Here is a 16550-nt window from a genome sequence, read left to right on the forward strand (position 1 = left end):
AAAGTACAGCTAAATGAGAAAAATCAGTATCACTCATGATTCATAAAAGAAGGCACATTATTTCAAATGATGAGTGAAGGGAGGAAGTAAAAATTCTACTGCCTTTTGAGTGCATGGGAATTTATAGAAAGCCAATATAGCAAAAAAGCTAGCTAAAAAGTGTACATGCTGGAGATCTTCATTTAAGTCGCTGATACACCTGTTGACCACAAGAAGAGTGGGCATGAGGGATGGAAGTATCTGTTAAACAAAGTGCTATGACCGAAACCCTTCCTAAAATAAGAGAGAATGAACAACATCTCTTGGTATTTTTAAATACTATGCATTCACAATGCCATATTCAAATTTTAGTTGTTCGCAATGAAAATAAAATTTGGAAAAGTTTCCAAGGAAAGTGACAACACAACATTGAGTGTATACATACTACCTCCGTTAAACTTTCAAAAGAGCCAGAGATGGGGTAAGCCTTGATAACAAACTTTGCAACAGATGGCATGTTGATAAAGCCTTTCCAAATGAAGTTCAGGCGAGCCAGAAATAGTGCTTCACTTTCAACCATGCCGGGCATTTCTGATCTGTAGGACAAAAGTGTGGAAAAAATAATAAATGCAAAACAGTCGAGTCTACTGCAAGGGCGGTGGGGGGAGGATGGCAGTGGGGACACTGGCTGGGGCAGCAACATTAACAGAGAGAAATATGTGCAAGACTAGTAATAATCTCAATCTGTTTTCTTCCATCTTTGCTACAAATGTAACGGCAAGACCACCAAGACAGTTGGTAACAAAGAAAATGCAAAGACCAATATTTAAAAACAATCGCATTTTTTTTTAAAAAAAAAGTTATAACAAGCATCTGTTTTTCAATGCCTCTACTTTGTGTACTTGGAATACACAAAGGTGGGTCAGTAAGCTTCTTTAAAAGTACACATGAAGGCTGCTTTCATTTGTTTGTGTACAGTGGGGTTCCGTGCAGCAGTTTCCAGTTATTTATGCACATAATACTAACTAGGGACAGCAGCCACAATTCTCTGTGACTGGCAGCAACCACAAAATTATTACCTAGAGCCTGAAGCAGAGGCGAGTGCTGGATTTGGCAATTCTGTATCTTCCTCTAATAATTCTGAAGCCAAAATGTTTGTTGTTGTAGAAAGTGCATCCGCTATGCTTTCAGCTTCATTGTCTGATGGTTTACGGGCAACTCCCACAGACACTTTCACATTTTTCCCAGAAAGGTCATCACTAGGTGGTGCCATTCGACCTTGAAAAGGCAAGTTAGAAAGCTTCGCTGTTTAAACCATACCAGATTAGAAAAAAAACCTAATCTTAACACTAAATTACAATTCTTACTATAATGCTCAAAATCTTGCTAACTGGAATTAAACCCAGAGGCTTTGTACATTTCTCTAATTTGCCCAACTGTCCAACCATTTTCAGATAATTATTAATGAAAACACAGATTTCCTAAAGAAATACAAAGTATTTGGATGCAACATTAAACCATGGTTTAGCATTATGAGAACAAGTCACAGGAAGCCTAGGACTTGCACACTGCCCTGTCTCTATCTGGTACAGCTGTGTGGGAAAGTTCACACGCTCTTGCTTACATTTAGTCCTTCTTGTGTCATTTGAACCTAGACAGGCTGCAGTTATTCTTAATTGCAGTTAATTTGCTCAAACGAACTTCCAACGAACTTTTGGCTCGATTCAACTAGCTACACTTAAGATTAACCAAAGTTTAGAATTCAGACTAAACTGAAGTTAATATAAAACAGAAGTTTCTGATCTCTGCCCTCCAGCCACATCAGACCATAGGGAGGTTGGAGGAACACACAAAACAAAGACTCAGTGAGGTGCAGTCTTCTAACCATAGTTTAGCACATTATGCCAAACTGCACCAATGTGGTAAAGCTAATGGTAGAGAAAAAGGAACTGATGGTCTCCAGTCAGAAGCAGGATGAATTCCCAAGACCACACTGCATGCTGCAAAAAAAGCATAGGTACCCGAGTGGTATATTAGTTAACATGCCTGAGTAGAACAAGGGTAAAGGTAAAGGGACCTCTGACCATTAGGTCCAGTCATGACCGACTCTGGGGTTGCAGCGCTCATCTCGCTTTATTGGCCGAGGGAGCTGGCGTACAGCCAGTGTCACGTGGCCAGCATGACTAAGCCGCTTCTGGTGAACCAGAGCAGTGCACGGAAACGCCATTTACCTTTCCACCAGAGCGGTACCTATTTATCTACTTGCACTTTGAAGTGCTTTCAAACTGCTAGGTTGGCAGGAGCAGGGACCGAGCAACGGGAGCTCACCCTGTCATGGGGATTCGAACCGCCGACCTTCTGATCGTCAAGTCCTAGGCTCTGTGGTTTAACCCACAGCGCCACCCGCGTCCCTAGAACAAGGGAGACCGGTTCAAATTCCTACTCAGCCATGGAAACTCACCAAGTGACCTAGGACGAGTCACTGTCTTTCAGCCTAACACCGGGCTGTTATAAGGATACAATGAGGGGCTGTTAGCAAATAAATGGACAGTTTATCAGACTGTGCCACTCCCATTGCTACTCTCACTGAAATTAAGAGCTAGCTATCCATAACGGGAGCTGTGGGGAACCTGTAGCTCTGCAGGTGTTCAACTTCTGCAGCCCAAACTTCTCAACTGGTTTTTAAGCATGCAAAAGTTAATACTACCTATGCAAATTTTACAGTTGAGGTCAAACAGATGGTTCTTATGTTGATTTGTTGTATCAGGAGTGGCGGATTCATCCACTTCTTTATCTTTTTCAATCTGTTCCGTTTTCTCCACAATCTTAACTGGAGGGGTTTCCTAAACAAGGAGAGACAGACAATTTGTTAATACAATTTTATCTTATATAGAATAAAAATACAACTTTATGATCAGAGTCACAACATACAGAGGTCCAGCCCACAGGTAATGCTAAGGCAAACGAGTAGGTGCCCAGATTGCAACTGCTACACTCCTCCCCCAGTCCTGCTGCTGCAGTGCTTCTTGGGGCTAAGACATGGTTTGGCTTGTGTTACACCCAAACCCAAGGTTATGGTTTGTCTCAGCCCAGACATTTTATCTATCTTAACAGAACCAATGCATTGTTCGTTTTAAACAAATATGGAGCAACTTATTTCATTTAAAAAACAATATTTTTGCCATGATACCTGAATTTCCATTGGTGCTTCTTGCTCTTTTACCGGTGCCTCGCTCTCAATTTCGATTTCTCCTTTATGAGTAATTTTTGTGATTGGTCGTCTTTCGACTTCTCTCTGCTCTTTTTCAATCATTTCAATTGTCTATCAAGAAACAACAAAGAACAGAACAGATATACAGTGTGAAAACATATGAAAACATCACCAGAAGCAGCCCCAAAATATGGGTGGGAAGGTTGCTTAATTGCAACTCCCATAATAATCCCTGAACACTGGACATGCTGGATGAGGCTAATGGGAAAAGAAACCTAAGTTAGAGAAGACAGTTGTCCGAGAGATAAAAACTAGAGTCCTCCTCCTTCATTGGATGTTTAGAATGAATATTAGGTAGAAGATCTAGAGAGAGCAACAGATGGCGGATACTATTATTCCATGTTTGCTTCACAGCTAGAGGCATGGGCCTGGCTGTAAAGCTAAACTATAGTCGAGCACTACATGCAGAAGACTTGAGCTCATGCACTCTCCCTTCCTCTCCCCTTCAATTGGAAGCTCCCATTTCCATTTCCAATTAATTTCACATTATGCCTGCATCCTAAATTGTACTTAATTACGAGTTATTGAAACAGGACAACTTCTTGCCACCGTTTGAAGTCGGTATGTGTTTGGGGCATAATGCAGTTAGCTAAAAACAGAAGCGAAGGCTTTCAATCTCCCACCCTGCTCTCACAGCCATACCAGAAAAGGAGAGAGGTAAAGGAAGCTGACAAGCCTGAGGCTTGCTCTCTGCTAAACCACAGCAAACCGTCTAAATTCAGCCGTTATCTCCCAATTTCCTCAGCTCCCAAGAATGGAATGGCTACACTTCTGGAAGGATGACTCTTATATTTGGTAGAAAGCCGGTCACTGGATCAAGGATGAACTATTTCAAAACCATGCACTGATAAGCAAGTTCCAAACCAATAATAAGAGCCACACTGAATAGGCTTTAAGCAGCATCAATGGGAGGTTTGGAGCATGCTGCCACCAAAGATTTTGATTTTAGTTTTGTAGGTATTCACTTCTTTGGAAGAAAGCAAAGGCTACGATAGCGCCAGAGGTGCAATAGGGCCTACCCTACACATTCTTGTCAAATGCATTCCTTTATTTCCCCCTGGAAAATATTCACTTCTCTAAGACTAATTAAAGGGATGTGCTTGGCAACACGGTTGGGGGTGAGGAAGCAATCTGCCCCAGGCTCAGACACAAGTTGGTCTAGAGAGAACCTATCAGGTGGGAAAAAATGTACAATAACTGTATGAACAGAGAACACATGTATCTATCACATCAATTCTCTGCAGGGATTCTGGAAATCTACAGGTCTGCTTGTAATTTAGGAACAGCAAAATATTTTCCCTTTGCCACTTTGTACTAGTCCCACAGATCAACATTTTTTGATCAATTAAGCTCATGTTTTACAAAGAATTTTGTGCTTCTTCTTTTTGTTGTTCTATTTTCAAAAGTATTTTAGCTGTAAGTGATTTCAACAAGCCCTTATAAATTCACACTGCAGTTACAGCACAATCAACCACCTAAAATTCACTGTGGTTGCTCATTGGAGAAAAAAGCCATTCAGATGCTGAATGGGAAACACAGAAGACAAGTGGAAAGTTTTGAAATTTGTATTGATTAGCACTAGGAAACAGGTGATCCATTAAATAAATAACTGTAGATTAAGCATACATGTCTGTTTTCTCTTTTCCTCCATGCAGCTAGTTCTTTGGAAGCCAGCTCTTCCGGACTCATTCTTATGAGATGGTCTGGAGTTACTTCACCTTTCAATACTCTTTTGAACAGTATCTGGGAAAACAATCAGTAATTAGTTATAGCTAACAATTAAAAAAATAAAAATAAATCTACAGGCTTCTAATTCAATTTCAACCAGAAAAGAAAATTGGGGTTTTTCAGTCTCACCTGTATATCATTTTTAAAAACTGCCCTCTCTACACAGAGATACAAATAGTTGTACATTAATGTCCTTAATGGATCCACCATTTCACAAAGTGAAGTCAGATTCTTTAAAAATCCTTAGCATGTTTTAATGGGTGTTTTTCTTTTGAAAAAAACAAAACAACTAATGATCTCTTTGCTAGCCTGAAGGACACATCTCAAAAAAAGAAACTCAGGTGAGTTTTCAGTGGCTGATTTTTCAAACAATAGTTATTGAAAAAAAGAAATTCTCACCAAGGAAAAAGATTTGAAGAGGTGCTGGTAGTTTAAATTAGGTGAACACAGAAATAGATACATGGGTCCTTTGTAGAATTTTGTATAGTTAAACATAACAAGAAGCATTAGAATGCAGGAATGGAAACTTCCCAGAACACACAGAAAGTTGGAGATTTATCAGACAACTTATTTCATTGGCAGACTTGATCAGCAGGCATATCTAAGTACCTTTCAGAAATACTTTAGTTTTACAGAAGTCAACAGAGAACGACAATAGCAAGGAATTATAAAGAAGTGAGCTTATAGATTGGGCTGACCCACGTTTTTTTCAGGTGGAATCCAATGCTGCTGTTCCACTCACATAACAGCTTTTGACCCACAAAATTCCTCCACTAACACAAGAAAAGAAGAAATGTTTTTAGAAGTTTCCCAATCCCACTGCAGCCCCTTCTCCACCCACAACCACCAGGTTTTAACAGAGAGTGATACCACAGAGGATTGTAAGGGGAGGGAGGAAATAAGCTCCACTCCTCTATTACATTAGCGGAGATGCCTGCTGAAACAAGAGTTATTCCATGGGTCAACAGTGGGACTAGACTCTACCAATCGTCAGTCACAAATATTATTCAATTTGGATATGCTACCAAAATAACTGAAAGACAACACTTCCAACACTTTTGGGGGTGGGGAGAGAAGGGAACCATAAGCAGGTCATATTTTTTCACACCAACCCCATTAAGAAAGTCAAGCACTAATGGAAATATTTCAGAATGTGTATCAAACATAGATAACATCACCTACATTGTTTTTGGGATCTTTCAGATTGAATATCAAGCTTCTGTACTTATTCTTATACTTGGAATCAGTATCTCGGAAAAAAGAAAATAGTTCTTTTTCAATCTTAGTTGCAACTTTTGCTGCTCTTTCTTCAGGAATCTTCAGTGTTGAGTCTGCAAGCCTGAAAAATACACACATCATATGTTTTTGGTTTGGTCTGGTTTGGTTTCCACCAGGAAACAATAACACTTGAGACATTAAGAATTTGCTTAGCTCGTCGGCTGCACCTTTTCTCCAGGATTTCTTTAAGAGACTGCCGAACACTTTGCCTTATTTGATCAGCGGAAGGTTTGGATGCAGGGGCAGGAGCTGGGTGTACATTACTGGTTGCTCCTCCTTTCTCCGTTTTCTTTTTCTTTACTTCCTGTTTATCCTGAACACCTGCATTAAAATATAAATGTCACATCATGGGATAGCTTTAATAACTTGAATTTGAAATTTCACAAGGTTGAAGGGAAGGCGTTGTTACATTTGAAAGAACATACAATTACGTAATTTTGGATCTACACAACTGATTATCCTGTTGGGATTAGTACAAAACAATATTAGGCACTGTCTTACTAAAAAAAACAAAACCTGTAAACCAAGTCCATCTCTATTAGAAATTACTGGACAGACAGCAAATTACTCAACTGATCCTAAATACTTTCCATTAAAAGTCAGCCTTCTTTAATGAAATTTACGTTAAAGAATCCAAATTGTAGACCATAGCTTTGTATGCTTTATTAAAGACCTGGTTTGTAGGATCCTAAAGCCTGCATGAGAAAGCAACTTGCCTTCTCTTGTCACTATAGGCACCCAAGTCCAGTGAGCCCTTAGTGGCCATCCCCCTTCACAATATTTATTTCCAGCAATGAAAGCAATATTTTAGGAGTCCAAGTCTTCCATTGTCAGGTTAAGCTGCAACCCACACAGCAGTATTTAAAATGAGCACTTATATATTTCATTCCATGTACAGTATTAACATTATATTTTAAATGTGATTTTGTTTTTGTTTTAAAAAAAGCAACTTCAAAATTTTTAGTTACCGGTTTTTGTTGTGCTTTCACTTGAACAAGAGACATTAAGATTGTCTTTATTCATTCTTTCGTGTTTGTCTTCCGATGATCGCTGAGGACATGCAACCATTTGTCCTGTTTTCCTAACAGGAATTTGCTGCCTTTTTTTCATTTCAGAATCTCTGCATTCTGATACTGGTTTTCCATCACCAGATTCCTGCAACAAGTGTTAAAAAATCTTAGAAAGCATTTGGACTGCAGTCCTTTCTAACAGAATGAATGTATATACCTATACATTTACATGTGTGTGTGTTAATTAGATGTAGATTAAAAAACAGAGGAAATTTTGCACACTGAAGTTTCGTTTAAATGAGCATAAATTTCTGGCATCTCTGCCTTTGAAGCCCAGCAAAAGGTCCCAAAACAGAATATTAACACCTAATGCACTGAAACATGAGGCCACAAGTTTATTTATTCATAAAATATTTATATACCACTATTCATGAAAGGCTCACCAGAGCAGAGAACCTTCTGTGAGGTTCACATTCACACCATACATTCCTCAAAGAATTCAGAGAGCTGTCATTCGTTATTTTTCTCTACGCTGGGAGTGCAGATAGGCAGAATATATATTTTTATGTTTGGGGTAATTCAAGTTGAGTTGTTAAAGGACATAATCACCAGACATTCTGCACATTCACCAGGGTTCAGAGCGCATCTGTTCATAATCCATTCATGAGGATGGAATGATGCAAATTTCCCAGTCAATATACATAATATCCAATGAGCCTTGTTCAAAAATTGTACAGAATTCAGTCAATATATGCAAATTCCTTAAACCATGTTAAGAGATTATGTATCCCCTTGTCTTATAAATCGCATAAAAAATTACAGGAGCCTACCAAAGTTACTGTTGTTATTATTATTATCATCATCATTATATAGCAACTACAATAGCATTTCTTACCCTTTTAAAAATTTTGACCTTGTGCTTCACAGTCTCTTCTCCCTGCTTTGTTTTACTTTGTGGACACATGGAGATTTGTTTTGCTATTCCAGGCTTTTCACACTCCATCATTCTACCTTCTTGTGTTGTTTCCGGTTTCACTTGTGCATCCGGTATATTTTGATTGACTGGGTCGGGTTTTTTGTCTTCTGCAGCACAACATTTTACACATACGTATTCTTTGTCTTCTTCTCCCATTTGCTGTGCTTGAGAAAGACTCAGGCCAACACAGTCACCATGAAACCAATCATCACACCTGCCACAGCCTACCATAAACCTGAAACAAGAAAAAACACATGACTTAATGTGCTTAAAATTTTACATTTCCTTGACAGTAAAAACATCACATCTTAAAGGGAGTATATTGCAGCACTGGCTCCACTCAGCTTGTTGGAGATTGTATCCACTGCTCCAGCCTTACAACATGGTAGGAGTTGCCAAGGTGACACCAAAATCTTGTCACACTAATTTAGAAATGTAGCAGTTTGGATATCAAAGAATTCTTCGGCTATCAAATAGACCCGGAAAAGAAACTGTTAAAGTTGCTTATACACCTTTAAAAGTATATGTGCCCCTCCAAATATGCCTCTCATAGTACAAAATGATGCAGCACAACAGAAAAATATAATCAAATTGTTATACATCACCAAAATATTAGCAAAAGAGGACCTAAGCTGGCCAACTGGGCATCACGTCACATTTTATATCCTTGCATTATTCAAAATGCAGCTTTATCTAGACCATTAAACAAGCATGGCTGCAACTGCCACAAACTAACAAAGTTAGTGAAGCAGAAGTTCATAATTCAGGTGCAAGAAACAATTTCATTCCTAAACAGAATAAAAGTTGGTCTTTTCATAGATCTATTCTATTTTGCAATTAATCTCCTAATACATATTTGTCCTAACGGGCACCTTACATTTTTCATAATATTGAAACTTAAGATAACCCAAACCAATAAATAATCTTAACTTCCCCTTGCACTCATCAGTAATCTTTACTTTCTCTATTTTCTAGGAAGGGAGAAGGGTGTACCATTTTATGGACATCCAAGCTCTTGTATTTTGAATTTCCCCTTAAAATTATATAGAAAACAAGGTGGAGTTGAAACAGTTGAGGGAAACTTAAGGGCAGCCTTCTGGTGCATATGCATTTCTATCTTTCAAGCATTTGGCAAAAACAGGAATCCAGAAAATGATGGTGAGTCTTCAACGGCTCATGAAACAGGACTTTTCACATTGCTTCTCTGCACCACCTAAATCTGCCCTGGAGGGCTGGAGAAACCACCAGAACGGGGGGGGGGGGGGGAGGGCACAGCTATAAGGAGTGAGCCAAAACTCACTGCACAAGCAGCCTTCGTTCCCCCTGCACCCAAACACCTTAATTAACATGACGTTAAATTCCTTCCTCATGTTTATAACAAGAAGACTGAAGTACTTACTAGAGAGCAAAAATCAATGTTAAAAGTGCTCCATCTTAGCTTGGGTAACTTTCCCCCCACAAATTTACTTTTTTATAATTTAAATTATTCACAAAGATTTGTAAGTTCTAGTGTTAAGATCTTGTCAGGAAGATGCAAACATGGACGACCTTTTTGTCAAGGCAATTCCTGACAAGCCTGCCATTACATGCTATGAGTCCGGCCAAGTGTGTTGCTCCAAGTAACTGAAAGCAACCATTCTAATGAAGTGGCCCAATAACCTTAGTATTTGTCTTGTTCTACACTGCTAACTCACATTCCTCTAATAACAGTAACAACAGACCTGCCTGATACTCGATAAATCCTGTCTTTTTTTGGGGGGGGGGTCTGCTGAGGTACACAATACATAGCCAGAATACTATATAGAGCATGGGATCCTAAAGTATGACTAGCCTGTTCTAAACTATGTCAAGTAAGAAACGAGTAAGAACAGTGTACTTCACTTCCTCTTGCACCACTAAAGATAGCTCAAGCTCAGAGGGGTGAAATAACTCCAAGTACAGATTCACATTCATAGTTACTTGCACTAGTGTTTTACTGTATGGGTTTGCAGCCAATACTTACATATGTGACTATTTGGCTTCTAACAATCAGAGGAGGGTGGGGGTGTAGTGTTCCATTAACTATTTCTTTATGCTTCATTCAGGCGTAAGAAACAAATCTCAGCTGTCAGCTCATACATAAAACTTATGAAGTATTTCAGATTATCTTCTAGGCTTTTTTAGTCTAGCCTATTACTAAACATATTACCTGATAATAAGCACTAGTGGTTTCAACCAAATTTTCTGTCAGGTAACTGTGTCGGGTAATTTGAGCCTATCACAATTTCCAAGATGGCCATAAAAACTAGCATATTTGAAGACCAGGAACTGATTTTGCTTTGTTTTCTATGGCAGGGAAATCATGACATTTCCCATCACAACCAAAACATTCTAGAATGTCATGTTCCAGGTTAAGGATCCCAAAACTTATTGCAAATACCATTATGACAATATGAAGTATGTCTGATAAATCCATATACAAGTTATATTACATAGATTCAATCTGCTGAAAGCTGAACTAGCTATGTGGAGGACTATGTGTTCAGATTTAGTGTGAAAATAATTGTATTTCTTTGATTTAAAAATCTGATAGAAATAAGAAATTGAATGTCTAAATGTAGCAATAAGGGAATGAAATAAAAATAAGAAAAAGTGCTCCTCCTCATAGAAACGTGGATATTTAAAAGATAAGGAACTGGCAGACAAATAGACCTGGACAGAGTAGCCAATATGGTGCCCTTGGGATGTTTGTGATTACAACTTCTACAACCCTAATCAGCAAGGCCAACTGTCAGGGATGATGAGTTATAGTCCTCCTGCCCTCCCTCTCTGCCAGGCATCACACTGCCTATCCCCAGACTAGTGAAAGCTCTTTCAGGCTTTATGATCTTGCATCTCTGGTGTGCATAAAGAGGAATACATTTGCAATGTAGGGAGACCATACAGAAATAGAAAAGTGTTCCATTCACCCCATGCCTGAAAGGGTTATGGGGAACACCTGCCCATTTTGGGTTATGGACATTATGTTTGGAATCAGAATTAATTTCATACTTTTGAAATACTAGCAGCGACTATTCCAATTAAGAAAGAAAAGGTCAATATGGGAAAGTGTTCAGAACAGCAATATGGGGCATTGTACTTTCAATAGCAGTCACTCACTCAGATGCTGAGCACACTCAAGAGAGGAGAAAGGTGTTCTAAAACAACTATTGAGCACATAAACATAACTGTTGATCAATCACAGCAGTGCTCCCAGTGTCCTGAACAAAAGACAGCGGCTGCCACAATCTTTCACGAAGCAGCTGCAATTATGTTTAGGTAAATTAAAATGAATCTATATTTTCTGATTGTTTTAAAAAGGCAAGCCTGCTTCTGAATTTGTTGTTTCAGCAAGAGCATTACGGTAGAAAAGCAAAGAAACAAGATAACACCAAGGTGGACTCCTTATTGCTCAGTTTTTCATTGACTGGGATGGGAAGCAACAAACAAGGAGCAGGCTATCAAGATGGCTCCCAAATTATCAGATCTGTACATCGCTTTTGTCAAGTGACTAAACTCAGTTAAACACCAACTGAAATAAATCTTTATGAACACAGGCTTAAACTATGTAGACACATCCTGACTCTATGTGATTTCTATGTAATTTCTATGCTATGTAATTTCTGTTCCAATTTACCATATTTTTTGCACCATAACACTCACTTTTTTCCTCCTAGAAAGTAAGGGGAAATGTCTGTGCGTGTTATGGAGGAAATGCCTACGGGTGGCATGCCTACGGATTTTCCTCCTCTAAAAACTACGTGCGTGTTATGGTCGGGTGCGTGTTATAGAGCGAAAAATATGGTAACTCTCATTTTTCAGTTAATGTCATACAACCTGTAAGCATTTTTTTGTGTGTGTGTTGAATTCTGAACCAGTACATTTTTGTATTTTAAAAAACTCCAGTCTGGAATAATGACAATTTGTGTCATTCCAAATTTATACAACTGTTACTAGCTCTTAATGAGCTCTTTTAGAACTTTATTTGCAAGTTAAATTTATATTGTGATCCTACCTATAAACATAAATTTGATTTGACAAATACACCAATTTATGGCTTGGTCTGCTATAGGAAAATTCAAGCCTATAGCACAAACATGGGAATAGTTAACAGATGATAATAATGATAATGATAATCTATTATTTATACCCCCGCCCATCTGGCTGGGTTTCCCCCCAGCCACTCTGGGCAGCTTAAGCTAGCTGGTTAGCTATGTTCTGTATCAGCTTACAAAGCTCTAATTTAGTTCTACAAATACAAAATAAGAGTATTTAATTTACTCTCCAAACACAATGGGCATTTCCTTGTCTTTTCTTTTCATCACTTTGATAAAGAGAATATGAACGTGGCAGGGATAGACATGCCAGCCAAAAATGAAAGTTTACAAAAATGAAAGCAGGCATTTTCCAAGTAAACATCAGATCCCAATTTGCTGTTCTGAATTCATTTAAAGGTTTTGTCCATTAGAGACTGAATTTTAGTACTGTCACTAGGAATACTGTGTAGATGTAGGATAGCTAACAAGCATGTAGCAAAGTTAATAGAGAGGAGTGGGGAACCTGCAGTCCTGCAGAGATTGCTGGACTTCAACTAGCCATGCAGATTAGGGTGGATGAGAGTCCAACAACATCTGCAGGGCCACAAGACTCCACCCCCCTCAATACCTCTGTAATAAGGAATCTCACTTGTCAAGGAGCAAGGGAGATGCCCCCAAATGTCTAAAAGGAACGTATCATTTATGAAGAGCTGAAGACTGCTTTAAAGGCCAAACAATTTCTTTTTCCGTGGCTTTTGAAGGGGCGTGTAACTGTAGCTAATACTAAAAATTCTGGCTGCAGACAGCTTCACAGTTTGATGTCCAAGCGCTACTCATGTTGTAAGGCTGAATTAGCAGATGTGTAGCTGCAACAGAAAGAAAGAAAAAATCATTTAAAAATATTAATAATGGGGTGGTATTCAAAGTGTTTCAATAAGCTTTACATTAAAACCAACACACTGCAAACATTTAAGAAAACAAAATGAAGCACTGGTTGTACACAGTTCACTTAAGCACCAATTTTTAAAACAGATGTTCTGATTGCAACAATGTACTGCCTTCTGCAAACAGAGTAAAACAATAAATGTATCTGAACCATGGTTTTGTTACTGTAAATACAGAGTCTCTTAAAATATACTAATGCAACGTCCAGACTATCTTTTTCAAATAAGCAGTCACCCAAGTGGAATGTGGACAGTCAAAATAATTTTGTTGGGTTTGAAGACAAGTTTTTAAAAATGATACACCAACTCAAAATTAACTTTATTTAAAATACATAGCACAGATTGCTCTTGTAAACAAATCGAGCAGCATATTCATGAACTAGAAATTTATGTTAGTAAATGCAAAAAGTCATTCTTCACTTCCCTTCCCTTTCCATTCCATTCTTCGATGTGAAACAAGTTCATGTAGGGTGAAACAAATACTGTCAACTGTATTTTTAGTAACTACTCTGTTGAAAAACATTTTCAGTTTTCTTGGTATGGCTATAATAAATACATTATTTCAATTTAGCATATATAGCCATTTAGCATACTTTAAATTACACCCTTATCTAGCATTTAGGGGGGGAAACCACCCTTTGTTTTTACAGACACAAAGAAGGGAAGCTAATTCTTAAAACTTTACAGGAATAAAGTACAACAAATGTACCAATATTTAAGAAGTATATGTAGCTAACTACATAAAGATAAATTGTTAATCTACTGCAAACACAGATGAACTGAAGTAGGTATTGTAGATTGGCAAACATGGAAGACCTGATTCTACAACAAATTCCACACTAAGGGCATAACTGTAAACATTTTCTCATGTCAAGGACAATTTGATCTTCAAATTCTAAAGAAGAACTTAAGCAGGGGCAAAAGGAGGAAAAAGAGAATTACTCTCCAAAAAAGTAAAATGTTTAAGTGTTGGACAGAGAAGGTGAGCCTGTGGGAGGGCAGTGATTTTTGGTAATACCCCCTCCACCTGCAACCCCAGCCCCATGCCCTTCAAAAATATGGTAGCCCCAAAATCCTATGAAGCAGATTTAAGGAAGAGCAAGATGGACAAGGAATCACTGAAAATTTCCTCCCACCCCAATTCCTCTGATGAATGCCTTCTGTCAGTAGAGAGGTCAGCTCTGGATTCCACCCTTGGGCTGCAAACATGATACATACATGCATTGGAGGACACATTCATATGATTATTTTGTTAGTATGGATCCAGTCCACCGTTTAATGTGCACATCTGTACTGCAGCAATATATTCCTATGCAGTTTTTAATGACGTAGTATGACCTCTGTTCACATCATTCTTCTGAAAAGATACTTCAAACATTTCTCAGTAAGATACTCATAAATCTCAGTAGGATATTCGTAATTCTAAGAGAAACAAGCCCCTTTCACACATGATCCAAGTGAACAGGCTACACACAATTAGAGTGGTTGGCCATGGACATTTCGCCCGCTTGCCTCGCTCCACTTCCACCTCTGAGCATCGAGCAAAGGTCTGAAGGGGAAAGCCAGCTATATTTGTCAAGGTTTTTCTACATGATCAAAAGGCCCAAAGTACAAGTTGACAATCGAATGGAAGGAGACTCTACAAGTGCAACTGCCTACCCGCTTCAGGAATTTGTTCAAATGCAGAGATAAGAAGTGGAGCTGGGTGAGTGGACCAGCAGTGCGGCCTCCCTGTGGTTTCATCATGTGGATCCACTTTACAGAATGGGAAGGGCGCTACAGTTTTAAACCACTGCCGAGAGCCCCGGTACAAAAAGTAATGTTTCAAAGTTAGAATTGAGCCTGAAAGGAAACCTAACATAACTAGATTAAAAAGAAAGTAGTAGTATCATTGCAAGTGCGGACCACTAGATGCACTTTTCCAAAAACGTAAAAAAATATTATTCTACCATGTGAAGCAAGTTATTAATGAACTAACTTAGTTATCAGGTGGCAAACAGTATGCCATAAGTGAAAGTGACTCTATTCCAAATGTAAAACAAAGAACCAAACTACAGAAAGTACAGTGGTAAGCATACTTCAAAAAGTATGTTTTTATATACGTTTCCCTTTACGCTTATGTTTTCAGCAAGCAGAAGATCCCCAGACTACACATTTAAATTCATTTTAAATACAATGTATTACATCGTTTAACCAAACTCAGCATTAGTTTTAACAACCAAAATGAACACATATTTCTGTGTAAATGTTATTTTAATGATTCCCTGCTGCACACATGCAACACTACCCAATATCAATAAGAATAAGGCAAACTCCTGAATGCAAAATTTATGCATGCCCATTAGGGCTGCTGGGATACAGCTTTATTCACCATGCTGAAAATGCCAGCTTCATTTCCTATACTCCATAATTTCTACTTATCAGAACCCGTATTATTTGGAGGAAGAGGTCATCAAATTATGCTTATAATGACAGGGACAAATTTTACATTGTTCTAAAGTCAGGCATCATTTATTCTGTCAGCAGCACACTATAACGCATAATAAAAAGCTACTAAAATTTAGGCAATGAAGACCCAATGACTTTTTTCCGACTTGAATTCTATTGAGTGCATGGTTAGATGATCTTCCAAAACAGTATGGGAGGTAGTAAAGGGTAGTAAAGGGTAGTAAAGAGAAAGACCCTACTGCATCCCAGATCCTAGCATGAATGGAAACAGCCCTTCAATTTACACAGGGACAAGTCTGGGTCCAATCCATTATGTTGCCACCAGTACCAACAACCTCAACAAGACCATCATTTTAATATGCAGTAGGCAACTGATATCTTAAAAACCACATGTTGTATCCAACTAAATAATTGCATAATGTCTTCCACAAGTGCAACAGAACTTTTCCTTCCTCTCCTTCCTCCACATTCCAGAGGGCAGATTGTGGGCACCCAAGGGAAGAAAAGTTGTTCCACACATGCAATTATTTTAGTTGAATACAACTCCACAATTTTAAACAATACCTACAAAGAAAGGTGGTAAACGTTTTCATCAGAAGAATGAGATACCACTGTTACCAACAGTTAGGTATCTATTAAATTACGGAAACCTTTTTTTTTTAAAAAAAGAAAATAAAATAAAATTTCTATGCACAGTATTGCTCTGTTCTGACATCATGTTAAACCACAGTTTAGCATAACAAGAACAAGCTACAGTGAGGTTTAGGTTCACACTCTCTCGCCCCTCCTCCTGTATGGCCATAAAAGAGTTCAGAAACTCTTGCTTCCATTGTTGCTTTTCTATCGCTTGCCATGTTGTCC

The 16550-nt window shown here is 38.4% G+C and overlaps 1 protein-coding gene and 1 long non-coding RNA gene across 19 annotated transcripts in view; one reads left to right on the forward strand and one right to left on the reverse strand.

The window, feature by feature from the left end:
- Positions 1 to 16550, reverse strand: part of PHF3 (PHD finger protein 3) — a 44325-nt gene that overhangs the window by 5762 nt on the left and 22013 nt on the right. For 17 of the 18 annotated variants that reach the window (XM_081905902.1, XM_081905906.1, XM_081905899.1 and 14 more), the window contains 9 exons: positions 8162 to 8477; positions 7225 to 7411; positions 6424 to 6577; positions 6161 to 6317; positions 4877 to 4993; positions 3170 to 3301; positions 2687 to 2822; positions 1059 to 1257; positions 425 to 575 (listed from right to left, as the gene is read on the reverse strand). In XM_081905902.1, the coding sequence (XP_081762028.1) occupies positions 425 to 575; positions 1059 to 1257; positions 2687 to 2822; positions 3170 to 3301; positions 4877 to 4993; positions 6161 to 6317; positions 6424 to 6577; positions 7225 to 7411; positions 8162 to 8477 (1549 nt within the window). The remainder of the gene's footprint in view (positions 1 to 424; positions 576 to 1058; positions 1258 to 2686; positions 2823 to 3169; positions 3302 to 4876; positions 4994 to 6160; positions 6318 to 6423; positions 6578 to 7224; positions 7412 to 8161; positions 8478 to 16550) is intronic. The other variant, XM_081905909.1, reaches the window with a different exon arrangement.
- LOC309367422 lies at positions 8484 to 11829 on the forward strand. The gene is made up of 2 exons (XR_014167158.1): positions 8484 to 11121; positions 11168 to 11829. It is a non-coding gene; the product is annotated as an uncharacterized lncRNA (long non-coding RNA).

This window comes from Podarcis melisellensis, assembly GCF_964234715.1.
Source record: "Podarcis melisellensis genome assembly, chromosome: 3".
NCBI classification, from domain to species: Eukaryota; Metazoa; Chordata; class Lepidosauria; order Squamata; family Lacertidae; genus Podarcis; species Podarcis melisellensis.